We start from the raw sequence: 19,061 nt of genomic DNA on the forward strand, positions 1-19,061 counted from the left end.
GGGGCTGGCCCCCCAAATTCAACGAAATCCTCCAAAACAGTTTGTAACTTATACAACTCAATTTGTAACTATTTGTAACCAACTTTTTAGAATTTGTAACTTAATATTTTTCAAGCAACGGATAATTTCTCATTGAGGGGCTAACTTCACGCAGCCCCCCCACCTCAACGAAATCCTCCAAAACACTTTGTAACTTATAAAACTCAATTTGTAACTATTAGTAACCAACTTTTTATAATTTGTAACCTCATCACTTTTGAGTACTGATCGATTTCCCTAAGAGGGGCTGGGCCCCCAAATTCAACGAAATCCTCCAAAACAGTTTGTAACTTATAAAACTTAATTTGTAACTATTTGTAACCAACTTTTTAGAATTTGTAACCTCATCACTTTTGAGTACTGATCGATTTATCCATGAGGTAACTCAATAAAAAAATCCACTTTATAACTTATAATTAGTGATATCTAACTATTGAAATTATTCAAAATTTAAAATTTGAATTTTCACATATCTCATGATTATAAAGGAAGGTGTTTATGGCATAGCTTTTCACATTTTCATATATTACATTTTTTATTTAAAACTAATGACTAAAAATGTATTTAAATATATATATATATATTTATACCTATTAGCTGATCTTGTTTTTGGCCTTAAATATAAATTATGGTATTTCTTTCTTTTAATACACTCAAGGTATAAAAGTGTACAAACGCAATAAAGTCAATTGTTATTAACTGTAACACATAGTACCTACTTACTTACCATTCATCAGAAATTAACTATAAAGTAAATTAAACCAAATATTTTCTTTTTATTATTAAAATGATTATAATGAATAACACTTATTCTGTAATATTTATATAAAATAATAAGTGTGGTTTCACATATTTTGTTTCCGGACACTTATATATTGTTCTCTTTTTTGACAAGTCGTTATGTATTTCCCAATACCCTTTAACTCGTTTGCAGTGTGCTACGTAAGGTTTAAAAATATATAAAACGTATAATTTAAAGTCTTACCGAATTAAATAAAACATAATCTAAAATACAAGTTTCAGATTAGTTATTAATAATTGAATTTTTAAATATAATGATGCAACAAGTTAAGATTATTCCGATATCTGGATCATTTCAATAATAATGGAATTAGGATTTCGGAGATTATTGACACCATTACTTAAAATTAATTGATTTAATTTATTAATTTAAATAAATTATTTTTGCTATAATTATTTTTTTATAAAAGGCAAATTAAAAAAAAAAAAAAAAATTATAATACCACCCAACTCAATCAAATCGTCTAAAACAGTCAGTAATAACTTATAATACTCAATGTATAACTATTTCATATAATAAAATATTTTATGAGTAAAGAATGCCGGATAAGTAGTAGGTACTAGGTAGGTACCTAATAATTATTATTTTTGTTGTGTACCCGCCGTTGTAATTGTTTTTATCATGGCATACTCGTATTCACATTTTTGTATATTACATATTTTATTTGAAATTATTTATTAATAATAAGTTTTATATTAAAAATAGTAATGATGATTGTGATGTCTATAATACATGCATCTTCAGACTGCAACACTCTTATCTGCTTGTTGTAAAGCTATTTATATTAGGTTTATTTCTAGCCATTGTTCGTATTTAATCATACATACATGTATATATTTTTACTTAACGAATTATTTTTGTTTCTAATTTTAATCTTTTCGAAATGTTATTTTATTTTATTAAGTGATATTCATCATTTGTGTTTTGTACTTCAATGAATACTGTGCAGTGAAATTGCAATTACACAACATTTTTTTGACACTGTTAGTTAATTAATGCTAATATACTTAGAATGGCACCAAAAAAGGTAAGTTAAATATCGTCAATTTTAAAAAATATTTATATGTGTTAAATGGAACCTACGCTATTTTTTTTTTATTTTATAATAGGATTTGTATAATATGTTATTGTAATATTATATACATATGACATTGATATATTGTTAAAACGGAAAACAAAAATAATTATATACCAATACCTATATCACAAAACAAAATAATATTTAATATAATTTAATTTAACAAAATATAACACAAAACGAAATAATCTTTAAAATCTATCGACTTAAATATTATAATTTGGTTTCGGAGAAATCAGTGGTGGCTTGCAGGTTTTCTTGCTTTTTAAGTGGTGAGAGACATTTAGTACATGTCAATAGATTAAAGATAGTAAGCATTTTTCCAAGGTTATATAGATATTAGGTAAGTATTAGTTGATGTATGTAAAAGTTAAGAAACCTACTTTTTTTAATCAGTGTTATATTTGTATAATTAAATATTATTATTTATATCTAAGATTTAAAAAAGCGGGAAAGTGGATGTCGCTCGCTGCTGTACAGTAGGTTAAAAGTGGGTTATTGTAATGGATGGAATTAAATTTGAATCCAATGATATTATATCATTGTATACGAAAAACAATTTTGAGTGGAAACGGTTTATCTGTCTAGGATATATTATAGATGATTAAAAATTTTCAAATCAGAGATTTAAAAAGAAAAATTTTTATGTTGTCAAAATTCAAACTTTGAATGCTTGTAAAAAAAAATTGTGCCGATATATTTCTTTTATTTTGGTGGTTAGAATAATACATTATAATAAACATTCGGTGAAAATTTCATGTGTCTATGGTCATTTGTTTTAAAGTTACATCAAAAACCAAAATTTATTTTGTCGAAAACTGATTGTGCGTAAAATTTCCCGTTTTCCCTTAATTTTTAGTTTGTTTTTCTCGATTACTTAGAAAAGTATTAAGAATTTTATAATTAAAAATTAAAAATCGAAGCACTTTTACTGCCCCAAAACGTGATGACAGACACAAAAAAAAAAAAAAAAATAACACACATCATGATAAAATCAATACAGTCATCGCCCTGCCCAGAATCTAAAATTTGATATAAAATTTTCTCATAAATCAATTTACTTCTTTTAGTTTAATTCAAAAAATATTAATTGTATAGATACTTGAAATTTTCACCAAATATTTATTTTTTCACTATTTGTACAATAATATATGATAAAATGTTTAACATATTTTTACTCATTTTGAATTTTTTACAAACACTTTTAAATATTCGTTGTGTCAAAAAACTTGAAAACTAAGAATACTTAATACAGACCTCTTAACACATTAATACAATATTAGTTGAAAAATATTGAAAATAGAAGTCTTAAAAAAACCTCGTACCAACTGAATACCTAAATCGCTAAATACTTGTACATTTTATAATTAGTAACGGGTGTCAAAGAAAATTTTTTGAACTATTTATTTGTTAATTGTGTGATTTTATATAATATTTTGATTTGTAGTTTATGTTTATGGTTGTAATTATGATATAATTAGTTATTATTTAATATCATATACTACGACTATATACTAGATGTAATTTTTTTTATATAATTACCTAACAATAAAAGAAGTGTAGTATCTAGTTATCTAGTACAATAAATTATGTGCATAAAGCATAATAAAGTCTTATAATGTAATAAAATAATTTAACATCATGTATCCATAACTTGTCGAAAAAATGCTTCAATTTCCAACTTCGGGGGTGGTTTCTGATGGAAAAGTGAGTATTCTTAGTAAACATTTTCCAACAGTTTAAAAAAAAATTGAAAAAAACACAAATAAAAAAAAGACGGAAAACGAAAATGTTTACGCAAAACCAATTTTCGACCAAATTGATTTTTTATACGGTTGTAACTCAAAAACTAATCACGTATTTAACATGAAATTTCACCAATTTTTTATATTAGTGTTATCTATTTACCTACGGTTACATTTTCAAAATATTCTGGCTTTTTTGAGCTATTTATAGGCAACTGAAATTTTGAATTGTTCTAAGTATTTTTTTTGAAGTGTCGATAAAAAAAATTTCGGGTGTTCAAAAAATCTCGAAAAGTTAATATAAGGTCCCTTATGCGTTGTTCTTATTGTAACTAAAAAAAATCAAAAAATCATTAGCCACAATTTTTTTTTTAAAGCGATAATAGTTCAAATTTTTACGAAGTATGTATATCAAAATCACGAAAATTTGCAAGTAATTACTAATTTTGTAGTTGAAAAATCACAAAATTTTTTGTGTTTATATCTTAAGTTAAAAAATGCAATACTAAGTTTTTCATAGATTTTCCTTCAAATAGCTATAAAGAAAACTTGAACATCATTATAGGAAAAATTGTATGTGCGTTTGAAATTTAAATTTTTACGAAATCGCGTAACGATAACGATTTATCATCAAACGAATTTTAATATTTGTTATAATTCAAAATTTATAAGTCGTAGATACTTGAAAATTTCACCAGTTATTTAGATTTCCATTTTCTTGGTGATATGATATGATATGATTTTTTAAATATTTCGCTTATTTTATTGCTATTTATAGACATTTGGAATATTCGTTTTTGTTTATTTTTTTTTTATAAACATCGATAATTTTTTTTTGACCAAGTCAAAATGCTTGAAAATTGAAAAATTTGAAGTTCAAATATTGACAAAAATTCATCATAACCATGAATATTGCAAATTATTTTGTAGGTGTAAATGTATAATTCATAAAATTTTGTATAAGTAGCTAAGAGTTGAAAATTTAATACAAGATTTTCTATAGGTTTTGCTTACAATAATTATAAAAGAATTTAAATTTTGGTGTATTCAGGCCATTAAAATATAAATCACTATTTTCACCATCCACTGGAAATTATATTCTAGGTTGACACATCATCTCCGTTCAGAATCGTTTTTCGTATACAATGGCACAATGATATCTATCATTGGATTCAAATTAATCCTATAATATAATTCTCTCCTATAATGTATAACAGTGATTCATAAGACACCTAATGTATAGCAGAACGGTACCCACTTGACTTCGTTTTTTTTTCATTATAAATTTAAATTTAAATTATTATTTTTATATGTAAAAATTGTGAGTATAAAGTATAGTATTTCAGTAGTTAAATGGAAGGGGGAGGGGGGTGAGAAAATTATTCCACATATTATACTGTCTCTACTTCATAATGCAATAAATAAAAGTTATATAAAAATGGAATTTGCATTTCGTTGTAAATAAGTAAAAAATAACACTGATATACTAATATCACGTAAAATAAAACGAGCTAGGGATCTTGGGTTAACACACACATTATACATTAGAGTGATCTCTGTACAGCAAAGCATTACCCACTTAACCACCCATTTTTGTTATTGTTAAATATTATTATAATATAAAAGTACACAATAATAAAAAGTATTATGTATTTATTTGGTACGGGGCATGTTTGTCCTATGATAAGGCTTTTTTTCTGTTGAATTTTTGGGACTTTTTCCCTAGATTTATTAAAAATATATAGGACTTTTATTATTATAAACTACTTTATATTATATTTATTTAAATACTTATAATGTAATTTATAGAATCGAGTTGGTAGAAAACAAATAATTGACAAAGAAATACTTCAAGATGTTTTATATAAATATGGTGATACACTTTTCATTGATAATAAATTAAATTTTAAAAGTCCATCCTGGAAAGATATTGAAAAAGATATGGGATGTACTATGAAATCAAAAAGTATTTATTTAACTGTTAGTCAGGACCGTTTCAACTTACTGACTAATCTAAGAACCAGATTAGGTATTATGGTACCTACAAATAAACAAAGTGACAATATGTCGATTTCTAGTTGTACTGAAGAGTCTGAAGACGAAGAAATGGATTTGGATGTCGAAGATGATAAAAGTCTAACAGATTTTCATATTGATATTCCGTATGATGTGTATCAAAAAATGAAACCTATCGAAGTTGAATATGGCAACGGAAAAAATAAAAGAACATATTCGATATTGAAACCAGGCGTTTGGTCAAATGTAATATTTGACGAATTTGTTAAAATACACAAGTTGCCGTGTTGTTTCATATTTAAAAGGTGTAAAGTTTATGTCAGTGAATCTGCTAAACATTTTTTAGTTTTTAACGCAACCTGTAAAAATCATAAATGTTCTGCTAAACTTAAAGGTGTAGCTTATAAGCGCCCTCTTGAAAATCAACCTTTAAAACTGACTTTAAAAACCAAAGATACTAGAGGAATAATACATGATATACATTTTAAAAGAAACTTAAATGGAGAAAAGAGATATAGTGTCGGGGAAAATCTACAGCACGTGCGCGCAAATACTTGGAGAAATAATCAAATCAGAAAAAAATGTGACTTTGGAGATATAATCCCACCAAATATTTATCAGACAAATGTATTGAGAAAGGCTAAACAAGAATTCCGAGATCAAAAATTAGGAATTGTAATTAAAAATCCAATTTTGTCCTTAGTGGAGATGAAGCATACAATTCCCTATGCCGGATCAATTCATACCATAAGTATTGATCCAGTAATCGTCCATTATTGGTCTCCATATCAGATGGTTGTTTATAAAGAATCAAAAGCAAATTCATTACGTAATTGTAGGCTATGCATTGACGCAACAGGAAGTGTCGTAAGAAATGTATATAGAACCTCACAGGAATTACAGTCATCACACATTTTTTTATACGTCGCAGTTCTAAACGATGGATGTATCCAAATACCAGTATGTCAAATGCTTTCAGAAGTACAAGATTTACCAACCATAACCTATTGGTTAAGTCAATGGATAAGAGCTGGCGCTACTTCACCATATGAAGTTGTTGTTGATTATTCCAATGCACTTATAGGAGCTGTTATACGTTCTTTTTGCTGTGGTTTGTCTAAGATTCAATACTGTGAAATAAGTTTAAAGATTCTTCAAGATGAAGAAGATGGTATAACAGTTCCAAACTTTAGGCTTAATGTGTATGTACGTTTAGATATTGCCCATTTAATTAAAATGATCTGTAGATGGAAATGTTTTAAGGTAAGAAGTCATGGAAAAATTAAAGAATTTTACGTTAGAGCTATAGTTCTCCTCATAAAATCAAGAACACTTGAACAATTCAGAACAATTTTAACTGAAATTTTAGTCATTGCATCATCAGAATATGATGGTAATATAGAAGGTACAACATATTACACATCATCAGAAAAATTTAGAGAAAAAATTTTAAAACAAATTGAAAAAGATAACTTCAAAGAAAATATAATTTCAGATGATGAAGAATTGGCAGAAGAAAATGAAGACACTGAAAATATTATTCAAAGTTTCGACATTTCAAATAATATAGATACATTCATTAAAAGTATTAAAGAACATGTAGCAATACTTTCTAATGTACAAGGTGATCGTTTGAATGGATACTTTTTACCTGATTTATGTACTTCTCTTCTTCGTATAACGAAAGATTTTCCACTTTGGACTAACGTTATGGTTAGACACTATAAATCAGAATATGAAACGGCCACTTCAGCACCAGTCGAAGGATATTTTTCTCATGCTAAAAATGAATTGAGACAATCACTTAGCATTATTGACCGTTTTGTTGGTTCACATTTATTATCAATAGAAGGAGAATTAAAAATGGCTAGATCGTTACAAGTTAACAAGTTACAAGTTACAAGTCAGGAATCCAAATCAACGAATTATATTGAAACAAACAATAGAACAAACAACAGTCTTGATAGTGAACAAATTAACTGTGATGACACTAAATCAAACAAAATAACCGATATAATATACCAGGATGAAAACAATAGAGATATTGATATGAACAGCAATTTAAGTGATGATAGTAAATTGGATTTTTATAGCGAAAACGATACTAGTATAAATTCAGATAAATCTGACATAAATGTAATGATAACAGATGAATTAATGGCACATGAAAATTGGAGAAATAAAGCAGAAAAACCTATTAAAATCAAAAAAGAAAAAACAAGTTCCAATCGATTATCGAAATATACAAGTCCGTGTCCAGATATTCGTCGTGTATTAAATACTTCAGGATTGCGATCAACTTCATTATCAGTGATAATGAATGGAAATCTTTTACCCCATGTTAAAGTAAATAAAAAAAAAATGCTGATATTTAACACGTGTGCTTTTGATTCACTTTTAGTAGCTATATCAGTAAGCTACATTGATAGCAAAAATTATATGTTGTATATCGATAACATTAAATCAAATCCGTTCATAAATCTATGCAAAGATGTAGCTCTCCATGGATCTACAAGTGTAACTTATGAACAACGCGGTCATTTGCTGGTGGAAAGTGAACTTTTTAAAATTTCACAAGTAGAATATGGAACCTCAATGTTGGACGCAAATGTCAACATTAATGCTTTATGTAACAAACTTCTTTCGGGTATACCAAGTAGTATACAAACATTAATATGCTCCATATGTAATCTAAATACAGTGTTTTATAATTCAACAATAATACTTAATGAACTGTCAACAAATAATGGAAGTGTAAAAGAAATAAACACATATTTAAATAAATATATTGAAAAACAAGAATTATGGTGTCCAAACTGCAAACAAATTAGTAGAAGTTCCATAAAAGTATTGCAGAAACATATTTTATTGGAAACAGATATTCATAGGAATAATACGAGTAATGAAAATGAAATCTTGGTCAAGGATATACCATCCCAGTTATCTGTAGGGGATGAAAGGTAAATGGTTTAATATTTAAAAAAAAACTATTCATATATAAAGTTATAATATATTACATACTAATTATAAATAATTTGTTGTTTAGGTTTTCATTACAATCAATAATTTCATACATAGGAGATTCAGATATAAAAAACATGGGCCACTACGTAGCACACTGCAAACGAGTTAAAGGGTATTGGGAAATACATAACGACTTGTCAAAAAAGAGAACAATATATAAGTGTCCGGAAACAAAATATGTGAAACCACACTTATTATTTTATATAAATATTACAGAATAAGTGTTATTCATTATAATCATTTTAATAATAAAAAGAAAATATTTGGTTTAATTTACTTTATAGTTAATTTCTGATGAATGGTAAGTAAGTAGGTACTATGTGTTACAGTTAATAACAATTGACTTTATTGCGTTTGTACACTTTTATACCTTGAGTGTATTAAAAGAAAGAAATACCATAATTTATATTTAAGGCCAAAAACAAGATCAGCTAATAGGTATAAATATATATATATATATATTTAAATACATTTTTAGTCATTAGTTTTAAATAAAAAATGTAATATATGAAAATGTGAAAAGCTATGCCATAAACACCTTCCTTTATAATCATGAGATATGTGAAAATTCAAATTTTAAATTTTGAATAATTTCAATAGTTAGATATCACTAATTATAAGTTATAAAGTGGATTTTTTTATTGAGTTACCTCATGGATAAATCGATCAGTACTCAAAAGTGATGAGGTTACAAATTCTAAAAAGTTGGTTACAAATAGTTACAAATTAAGTTTTATAAGTTACAAAGTGTTTTGGAGGATTTCGTTGAGGTGGGGGGGCTGCGTGAAGTTAGCCCCTCAATGAGAAATTATCCGTTGCTTGAAAAATATTAAGTTACAAATTCTAAAAAGTTGGTTACAAATAGTTACAAATTGAGTTGTATAAGTTACAAACTGTTTTGGAGGATTTCGTTGAATTTGGGGGCCCAGCCCCTCTTAGGGAAATCGATCAGTACTCAAAAGTGATGAGGTTACAAATTATAAAAAGTTGGTTACTAATAGTTACAAATTGAGTTTTATAAGTTACAAAGTGTTTTGGAGGATTTCGTTGAGGTGGGGGGCTGCGTGAAGTTAGCCCCTCAATGAGAAATTATCCGTTGCTTGAAAAATATTAAGTTACAAATTCTAAAAAGTTGGTTACAAATAGTTACAAATTGAGTTGTATAAGTTACAAACTGTTTTGGAGGATTTCGTTGAATTTGGGGGGCCAGCCCCTCTTAGGGAAATCGATCAGTACTCAAAAGTGATGAGGTTACAAATTATAAAAAGTTGGTTACAAATAGTTACAAATTGAGTTGTATAAGTTACAAACTGTTTTGGAGGATTTCGTTGAATTTGGGGGGCCAGCCCCTCTTAGGGAAATCGGTCAGTACTCAAAAGTGATGAGGTTACAAATTCTAAAAAGTTGGTTACAAATAGTTACAAATTGAGTTTTATAAGTTACAAAGTGTTTTGGAGGATTTCGTTGAGGTGGGGGGGCTGCGTGAAGTTAGCCCCTCAATGAGAAATTATCCGTTGCTTGAAAAATATTAAGTTACAAATTCTAAAAAGTTGGTTACAAATAGTTACAAATTGAGTTGTATAAGTTACAAACTGTTTTGGAGGATTTCGTTGAATTTGGGGGGCCAGCCCCTCTTAGGGAAATCGATCAGTACTCAAAAGTGATGAGGTTACAAATTCTAAAAAGTTGGTTACAAATAGTTACAATTGAGTTGTATAAGTTACAAACTGTTTTGGAGGATTTCGTTGAATTTGGGGGGCCAGCCCCTCTTAGGGAAATCGGTCAGTACTCAAAAGTGATGAGGTTACAAATTCTAAAAAGTTGGTTACAAATAGTTACAAATTGAGTTTTATGAGTTACAAAGTGTTTTGGAGGATTTCGTTGAGGTGGGGGGGCTGCGTGAAGTTAGCCCCTCAATGAGAAATTATCCGTTGCTTGAAAAATATTAAGTTACAAATTCTAAAAAGTTGGTTACAAATGGTTACAAATTGAAAAAACAAGGTTACAACCATTTTTGAAAAGGTCTTATACACTGGGGGGGCTAACTTCACACACATACCAACTTCCATTATGTAACGTTAATCAAAAATTCAAAAATCAAAATTGAGAATCAAATATCACTAGGTAGGTAAACGAAATGCGATAATCAGTTCATAAATCATATCAAAATTTAAAATAGGTAGTCTTTGATAATAATGATACTATATATAATATAACTATATATAATATATTATACAATCTGATATCAAGATAATTCGATAATATATTATATTATGATCGTGCACCACAATAATTACTCTACAGTCTACATTCTAATCATTCAATAAATTCGCTATTTATAGACTGTCGTAGTGTCGTGGATGGTTACCTCGTTTGAGTAGTTACAAAAAAATCCACCAGAGCGCGTACCATAGTTGAGCGACTACCAATACCCTCTTATATGTATATGTTACTGGAAAATATGATAATTCAGGAATTGCCGTGATATCCTAGTTATAGTTAACAATGACTGGAAAAGATGGGCAATGTTGGATATTTAATTTATGGTTTTATGATCATCTTTTCCAGTAACATGTATAATAAAATGAGCTATGTGCATTCATAAGACTACGCATATATGCATATAAGGATTTTATTATTAAGTAAATTAACTTACTTATTTGATCGTCAGGTCTGACTTGTTAGATGTTTGATGAATGAAGGAAGAGGTTTGATATTTATTAAAGACACAAATAATACACTATTGATATTAAGATAACACTTTTATTAATTATAACATAAAAAATACTATTTGGTTGTACACACTATTCAGCCCTTCGCGTATAACCGCAGGTTAGGTGCAATCATTGAGTTTGAAGTTGTTTCCAAGTGCCCGATGGTCGATCTATGATGGGACGTATATTGATTGCACCGAAATTACTTTTTTATCTGTAAAAATCGACTCCACCGAACTTTTTTATACATTGATTCCGCCGGTTATCGACTCTGCCGAAGTTTGTATTTATTGATTTTATTTGTAAATTATTTATTATAATAAAAACAAAATATAAAACTTAAATTAGTATAAAATTAATTTTCAATTCACTCGTAACAGCACTGAGTTTCGTAATCGTAGAGCATTACATTATAAACATATAACTTGAACTTTGAACTCCCCAACTGTACCAAACATCTTAATCTCCTAACATATTATTCTATAATATACGTAGTTATCACATATTATCGAGTAGGTTTTCATATATCTTAATCAATATAATCAATAAAATTGTATCGAAAAGAGACATATTTTATTACACGCAGGTACATCGGTATCATTAGAAATAAAAGTAAATATTGAACAATATGTTTTGTGTCCAAATAATCAACATTTAGTGACAATTGTAGTCTTGTTCGCGTCTGAATTATAAATATATCTTGTGTTAAAAATGAATTATAAAATCGTCATTAGTGGAAGAAAAAATAAATTAATATTATATAAAAGTTTTAAATTTTATAATAAAGCTTATGTAAAATATTTAGACGACTATAAATGGACTATTTTATTGACAATGTGTCAATAAAAAGGATACCGCAAAAATGTATGTCGATCGTGACATTAAGATCATTGTAAAAGATGAGAGCTTACATAATCACAAAAATTAACTAGAATCTTTAAGAAATAAAAAAAATTTGTAGATCAATTCTAAAAAAATATGAAGATGAATTGGAAAGACCGTCAAAAATTATTAACAAAGAAATCCAAAAATATCCTGAACAATCTAAATTATTTACCAGTACTGTGTAAAGTAAATAATATATAAAAATGTTCATCACAAAATTTACATTTCAATCCAACAACACTTATTGTTGACTTTGAAGAAGCTATACATGTAGGAACAAAATTTGTATGTCCTAAAATAATGATAGTTGAGTGCAGATTTCATCTGACTCAAAGTAGGTGGCGGCATATACAAAATTTACTTTAATTACTTTGGTAATCGATTTTTTTATATAGTTGTAACTTAAAAACTAATCACTGTAAAAACTTAACTGTATAATTCACACTATAAATGAATATAAAGTTAATCATCTATATATTTATCAAAAGTATACATAAAATATAAATATGTGCACTTTTTCAGATAAAAATCCGTGTTGTTCTTAATACAAAAAATACTTATCCTATGTAGAAACTGTATGATTAAAAATGTTATTTATTACCTTCATATAAGAATACGGATTCTTTCATGTATAAATTTAATTATTGCTAAAACTTGATGAAAAATATATTATATATTAGATACACTATACATAGTTGCTATACTAGCTTCAAAATTGTAGCGCTTATTTGCTTGCACACGTCATCGATAATACCTACTACATAAAATCATGACGACTGTAACATTTAGTTTTGAAATAACTAAACTATCTAATTTTACAAGATTTATTCATCAATTCTACTTGTAATTAGCTATTGTTTTTCTTCATTTGTTTCTGGAATTGATACACTATTTTCTTGTGCTGTTGCACTCGTGTTCGTCAATGTTACATTGTGTTCAGAAGCGTTTATATCGGGTTCCATCGATAATACATTTTCTTCTGTATCTTTTTTATCAGATTCTGATATTGGTTTAGATTCCATCTTCCCAATAGAGTTCTGTGTATCTGAAACAGAGTTTAACTCTGCTGAATTTGATCCCTGCATAGGTGTATTGAGGTTCGCCAGTGTATTACTAAGATCTGTTGAATTTTCAACAGGTTCCGTTATTTCAATAGGTCCCGGTGTTGCTACAATAGAGTTAAGCTCTTCTTCATTAGGCTCTGTTGATGATACCGTGTGTTTTAATACTTCTACACTTGGATCTGCCGCTGTACTAGGTTCTATATCTACACTAGGTTTAATATCTGCGCCATGTTCTGACACTACATTTGGTTCCGGAGTTGTTACATTAGGCTCCGTTAATGCTTGGCTAGTTTCTGTCACTTCATTAGGTTCTGGTGTTTCTGCATTAGAGTTTTGAGATTCTGTATTTGATTCTTGTATTAGTGCAGTAGAGTTTATAGCTGCATCTGGTTCCGTTGTTTGAATAGATTGCGGCATCGAAACACTAGGATTAAGTGCTCCTGCACTGGATTGTCCTAATTTGACGGGTAATATCATTTGTTTTTTTAACCATGATGTTTGTGGTTGAGTTTTAGTTGCTTCAGTATATTGCCAATAGCAATGTAACATTGTCATGTACATTAATTCATACACGATAGCTATATTAAACTCACGATTAATTTGTTAAGAAAACTCATTAGAGCTATTCATATAAAATATTGGTAGGTTTAAATTTATGAGTATAGATTCAAATAAAATTATTATATTTTTACAATTTTATTTTAGTTACCTAATTATTATTTATTTATTATATAGGTACAAAAAGTACATACTTACCAAGAATATATATTATACATTGGAAATATCTGACTGAAGCCCAACTTGAACTAATAATATATATAAAATGTATAAGCATATTATAAGATCATGAGTTATGTAAGTAAAATTTAAAAATAGTAATACACCAATAATAATAAACAAATCAACTCTATACACTTACTTATATCTGCGGGAAATAAGATAAATCATGTCCAAAATACATCCTATTCCCGTTATACTTAATGAGTTATGGATGTGATTGGTTATTCCCTAAACAATATTACAAAATGGTAATGGTATGTTGTAAAAACCTAACACTACAATTCACGACATTAATACTATTTAATATCTAAAATAGAACGTAAATAAACGTAAATAAACTATTATGTGGCATTTAATATATAAATATATAATATTTTTGAAATGATTAATTATTTATTTTGATAATCTTTTGATAAGTGTTTTTCGCTATTATCTATTTGTTTAGAGATTAAAATTCCAGCTTTGCATCTAGGTATTTCATTACACTCGTTAATATTTAAATAATAATCAAATCAACAATTAGAAATTACTAATGCTCTAGTCTTTTTAGCAGTATGCTTAAATATAGTCATTGGAAAGTTCCAATAAGGTTTTTTTTAATTCATAATTTTTTTGGTAGTGAAAGAGAATTTATTAAAACATTATTTAGAATAATTTTCTCTCAGTGTTAACTTAACACTGGAGCAAAATGCACAACAGAACATAACACTCCCAACGTAATACAATCCTGGACAGCATACAAACGTCTACTTTTTCGGCATGGTATAAAAGGATTGGAGTATGGTAATTGTTCTCCAATTAATAGTGCTAGCATCTTATTTGTTAGTACTAATTCTAGAAAATATGCAGATGCAATATATAATGATAATGAAGAAGTTTTTTATTCAATGAATTTGATCATGATTACTGTGCAAAATTACCAATATTAAAAAAATATGTAGAAGACTTTGTAAAATATACTTCTGCCTTTATTAAAAAATAAATCTTTGTGATAACAACAAATAAAGATGTTGATACATCAGTATTATTAGAAATAAAATTAAAAAGCAAGCGAATGAAAGCATCAGTTGATGTACCTACACAAAATATATTTCGGAATACATATTTAGACTTCACACAGATATTTTGTTAAAAGAGAAAAATATACATACTATACTACACCAATTATTTACATAGTTTCTTTTTTTTTTAATTGATTTACAGTATAATAATTATTGTATCAGAAAGAGGCAAAGAATTGACCCTAGTGAATTTAATAATGTTATCATGTTTAGATAAACATAATGTGATTGAAACTTCTGGATACCATATTTTGATTTTATTATTTTCTTAACTGTAATTATTATTATTAAACAGATTTATGAAATGTAACTATATTATTGACTATGAAATCATTTTTTTTTTTTTGGCAGGTTATATTTTGTATTATTATAATTATTTAAATAAATACTTTTGTACAATATAGTTCAAAATTGAAAATGGAAACGTTACAGAGTTTTTTTTATGCTCAATCGTGTAGGTTTTATTTTGTATTTCGATTTCCTTTGATAAACCACTCATATATAGGTAATCATATTGTGTTAAGGTATAATTTTTTCACATACAAACAAAAACAAATATATTACCATTAATATTGCACCAATAGCATAGCTGGCTCCAATGTAGTGAATTCGATTCATCATGTTCATAAACGTCATAACCTTTGTAACGTTAAAAAATATATGCGTTGATTGGAATTCAATATCAATTTACAAAAAAAATTTGACCACGCATAATTTTTTGCTATACAGTAAGACAGTTGTCTATGTGTTAACTATACAATTAGAACTTACCAGACAAACCGCTGTTAAAAAGAGAGTGTATTTTTGAATAAAAGCATTTTTAACTGAAAACTGAATCTTAACCATAATAATTGTTATAAAATAAACGAATTAAAAAAATGAATTAGTTACTTGCTATAGTTTTTGTTTGATTATAATAATTTTTACAATTTGTTTGTATAAAATGTAAATCTTTGTAACTATACACTTATTTAAGCCTATCATTAAATTAGTTTTTTTTGTTAAATGTTTTCAGAGTTGTAAATATATATTTGATTACAATTATGAGGAGGTCTCAATAATAATTAAAATCGTTCCACCGCTGGAATCTTGCAAAAAATGCTAACCATACATCCCGAAAATCGTATGAAATCTCCCGGTTAGTTTATCGACTTGAAACATTCACAGCACGTCACAGGTACCCTCAGCTACCGTCCCTATGATTTTTGTAAGCCTCCTAAACATTGAATACAAGAGCCAAACTAATATATTGCCTTTAGGCCAAAGTACGACGCTTCAGGGAACTCATCACTTCCTTCCTTCACCAGCAAACCATATGGAATACACACTCACAGCACGCCAAACGTCATATACTCGGATTGGTAACCTTTATAAATTATTTAAAATATCTGTTTTATAAATATATGTCATATCCATTCTTATACTCTACTTAAATAAGGTAACCCTGATTTCTAGTATTATTATTATATGCTCTCGGCCCGTACAACTGTTTTTATGAAATAATAACTGTTTATTTATTTCACATAAATAACTAATTCATCATTTTATACAGTCACTAAATCTATTTATCATAGTCCGCCTGAAAGGCTCTTTGATGCTATTAAAATTATGTTTCTTATGATTATGTAATTTCCAAGTCGTTATCTTTGTTTTTATTTATAATTTATTTATGGTATTAAATGTATTGTATTAGGTATAAATCATATTGTTTCCCTCAGAATTCGGAAATTAACTATTTTTATTTCTTAAAAAATTAGATCACTATTAGAAAATATTACTTGTAATTTTAAATTAATTATCTATCTTCAAGACAATCAAAAGCTTACAGGAGATAGATAATAATAAATCATGAAAATTGTATTTAGATTTAATGTAAATTATTTACGTATTTCTGATTTAAATGAATAAAAAATAAAAAATCTGTTTGGAGGACAAAATAATATTGTGATAAACTGATACCTAACTGATAATGATAATAACAACAAATATTATCATTATAAATAAAAACACCGAATATCAACAAAATAAAAAACAATTATATTCAATATATTCTAAGATTCTTGAAACATATTCAGATACGATGGGCTACAATGTATTACAAAACTTTATCTCGTCGTCATTCGCCAGTAAACATTATGAACTGTCAAAGTGATCACTATATTTGTAGACGGTAATCCTGACCGGCGACAAGGGCAATAATTATAATGTCGACCGTTGCGTTGAACGCGTTAAAAATCAGTGAGTATTTTATTATAATTATTAGCGATCTAGATTTTTTGTACCTACTTTTATTTCATGGGTTAGTTAATTAATTTGTATTGATTTATCATGATGATACTGTAACAGTCCACATTTGAGCAACCATGAATGGATATTGTGAAGTAGAGGTGTAATAAATAAATGGTAAAAATACTTAAAAATATATGTTTATTGTTTTGTTAGATTCTGAAAAATGATATTCTATTGCCATCGTTGATTACAGACCTAAAAATATATTGCTATTATTATATTAACGTACATCAGTGGTTCTTAACCTTTTTTTGTATGACGGAACACTAAACATTTTATAAGGTTTTCGCGGAACACAGCCGTAAAATAAAACAGTAATTATATTAATTTTTTAATTGTTTAATATATTAAACAATAAATGTATAGCATAAAACAGTTTGCAAATATGTTAGTAAAACATCTTACTTATATCATTGTGTTTTGTTTTAAAAGTCAAAATATTAAGAGAATGAAAATATAAATACTAAATAACATTTTTTTCACTGATTATAAAATTTTGTCGGAACACTTACATTAAGTCCACGGAACACCGGTTAAGAACCACTGACGCACATGAACACGAATGGTACAATGTCTTCCCAACTCAATATGTTAAATTACATCCTTCTTATTATTCTGTATTTTAGGCCTAACATTTTTGATACCTACATGCATTGAATTAATTATAGGATATCAGTACACGTAGCACTGATCGTGGTATACTCAGAGAGTCCTGAACATACTAAAATCAATTACAGAGAGAACCAGCAAAAACCACAGTAACAACTACAGCCAAAACAGCAAAAAAGGTATATATGATCTGCTCTTAAATTAACTGTAGACGTTGGTTAAATAAATTAATAGTATATCATTTAAGATATTAAATAGAAATGGCTGTGTAATTCAAGGACAACACCAACATCAGTTAAGCAAAAAACAAGGAAATAACCCATCGAGCAGCACCAATAGACAAGAACACACGACATAATACAAAGAAACTCAACACAGTGTAAAAGAAGATTGAAGCAATAAAATACTGTTTTACTTTTATTGTTAATAATCCCGTAAGATTAGCCCGTCCATTTAATAATATTACTTTAAATATAATATGTTCATAAGAGATTTAAAAAAAAAATAAAAACCTTATTTCATATCATAACAGTGAAATATTTAATTTAAATTTTAAATTATTAATAAATCATTCAATTTTCATCTCACTACCTTGAAATTGTTACCAACAGTTCTAAAATTACAATTAGTTAAAGATAATATTACTATAAACATAATATAATATACATAAAATATTTATAAAAAAATAAAAACATTATTCCATATCATAATAACAGTGAAATTTTTAATATTTAATAAATCATTAATTTTTCGTCTCAGTACCTTGAAACTGTTATTACTAGTAGTTCTAAAATTCCATGTAGATAAAAATAATATTACTTTATACATAATATAATATACATAAAATATTTATAAAAAAATAAAAACATTTCGTATCATAATAACAGTGAAATTTTTAATATTTAATAAATCATTTATTTTTCGTCTCACTACCTTGAAACTGTTACCAATAGTT

General features: G+C 27.2%; 1 protein-coding gene and 1 long non-coding RNA gene across 3 annotated transcripts; one reads left to right on the plus strand and one right to left on the minus strand.

The window, feature by feature from the left end:
* Positions 1-13,113: 13,113 nt before the first annotated feature.
* On the minus strand, positions 13,114-16,142 carry LOC114129460 (uncharacterized). Its single transcript, XM_027994196.2, has 5 exons — positions 15,980-16,142; positions 15,773-15,847; positions 14,287-14,375; positions 14,124-14,173; positions 13,114-13,945 (listed from the first exon to the last, which is right to left on the minus strand). Exons 1-5 carry the CDS (start codon positions 16,052-16,054, stop codon positions 13,155-13,157), a joined length of 1,080 nt encoding a protein of 359 aa, XP_027849997.1. The 5' UTR covers positions 16,055-16,142; the 3' UTR covers positions 13,114-13,154.
* Positions 16,143-17,214: 1,072 nt separating this feature from the next.
* LOC114129447 (uncharacterized) lies at positions 17,215-18,635 on the plus strand. Of its 2 annotated transcripts, none has more exons than XR_003592837.2 (3): positions 17,215-17,446; positions 18,124-18,285; positions 18,354-18,635. It is a non-coding gene; the product is annotated as an uncharacterized LOC114129447 (long non-coding RNA). The 2 variants fall into 2 exon arrangements; XR_003592836.2 differs by having other exon boundaries at positions 18,166-18,285.
* The last annotated feature ends 426 nt before the right edge of the window (positions 18,636-19,061 follow it).

Source organism: Aphis gossypii, chromosome X, assembly GCF_020184175.1.
Source record: "Aphis gossypii isolate Hap1 chromosome X, ASM2018417v2, whole genome shotgun sequence".
In the NCBI taxonomy this organism is placed as follows: Eukaryota; Metazoa; Arthropoda; class Insecta; order Hemiptera; family Aphididae; genus Aphis; species Aphis gossypii.

Coding starts and splice junctions, on each gene's coding strand:
- LOC114129460 (XM_027994196.2), bottom strand. CDS start 16,054: ATGGTTAAGATTCAGTTTTCAGTTAAAAATGCTTTTATTCAAAAATAC. Junction 14,376..15,772: donor CTATTGGTGCAATATTAATG/GTAATATATTTG, acceptor AATATTGTTTAG/GGAATAACCAATCACATCCA. Junction 14,174..14,286: donor CTTATTTCCCGCAGATATAA/GTAAGTGTATAG, acceptor ATATATTATTAG/TTCAAGTTGGGCTTCAGTCA.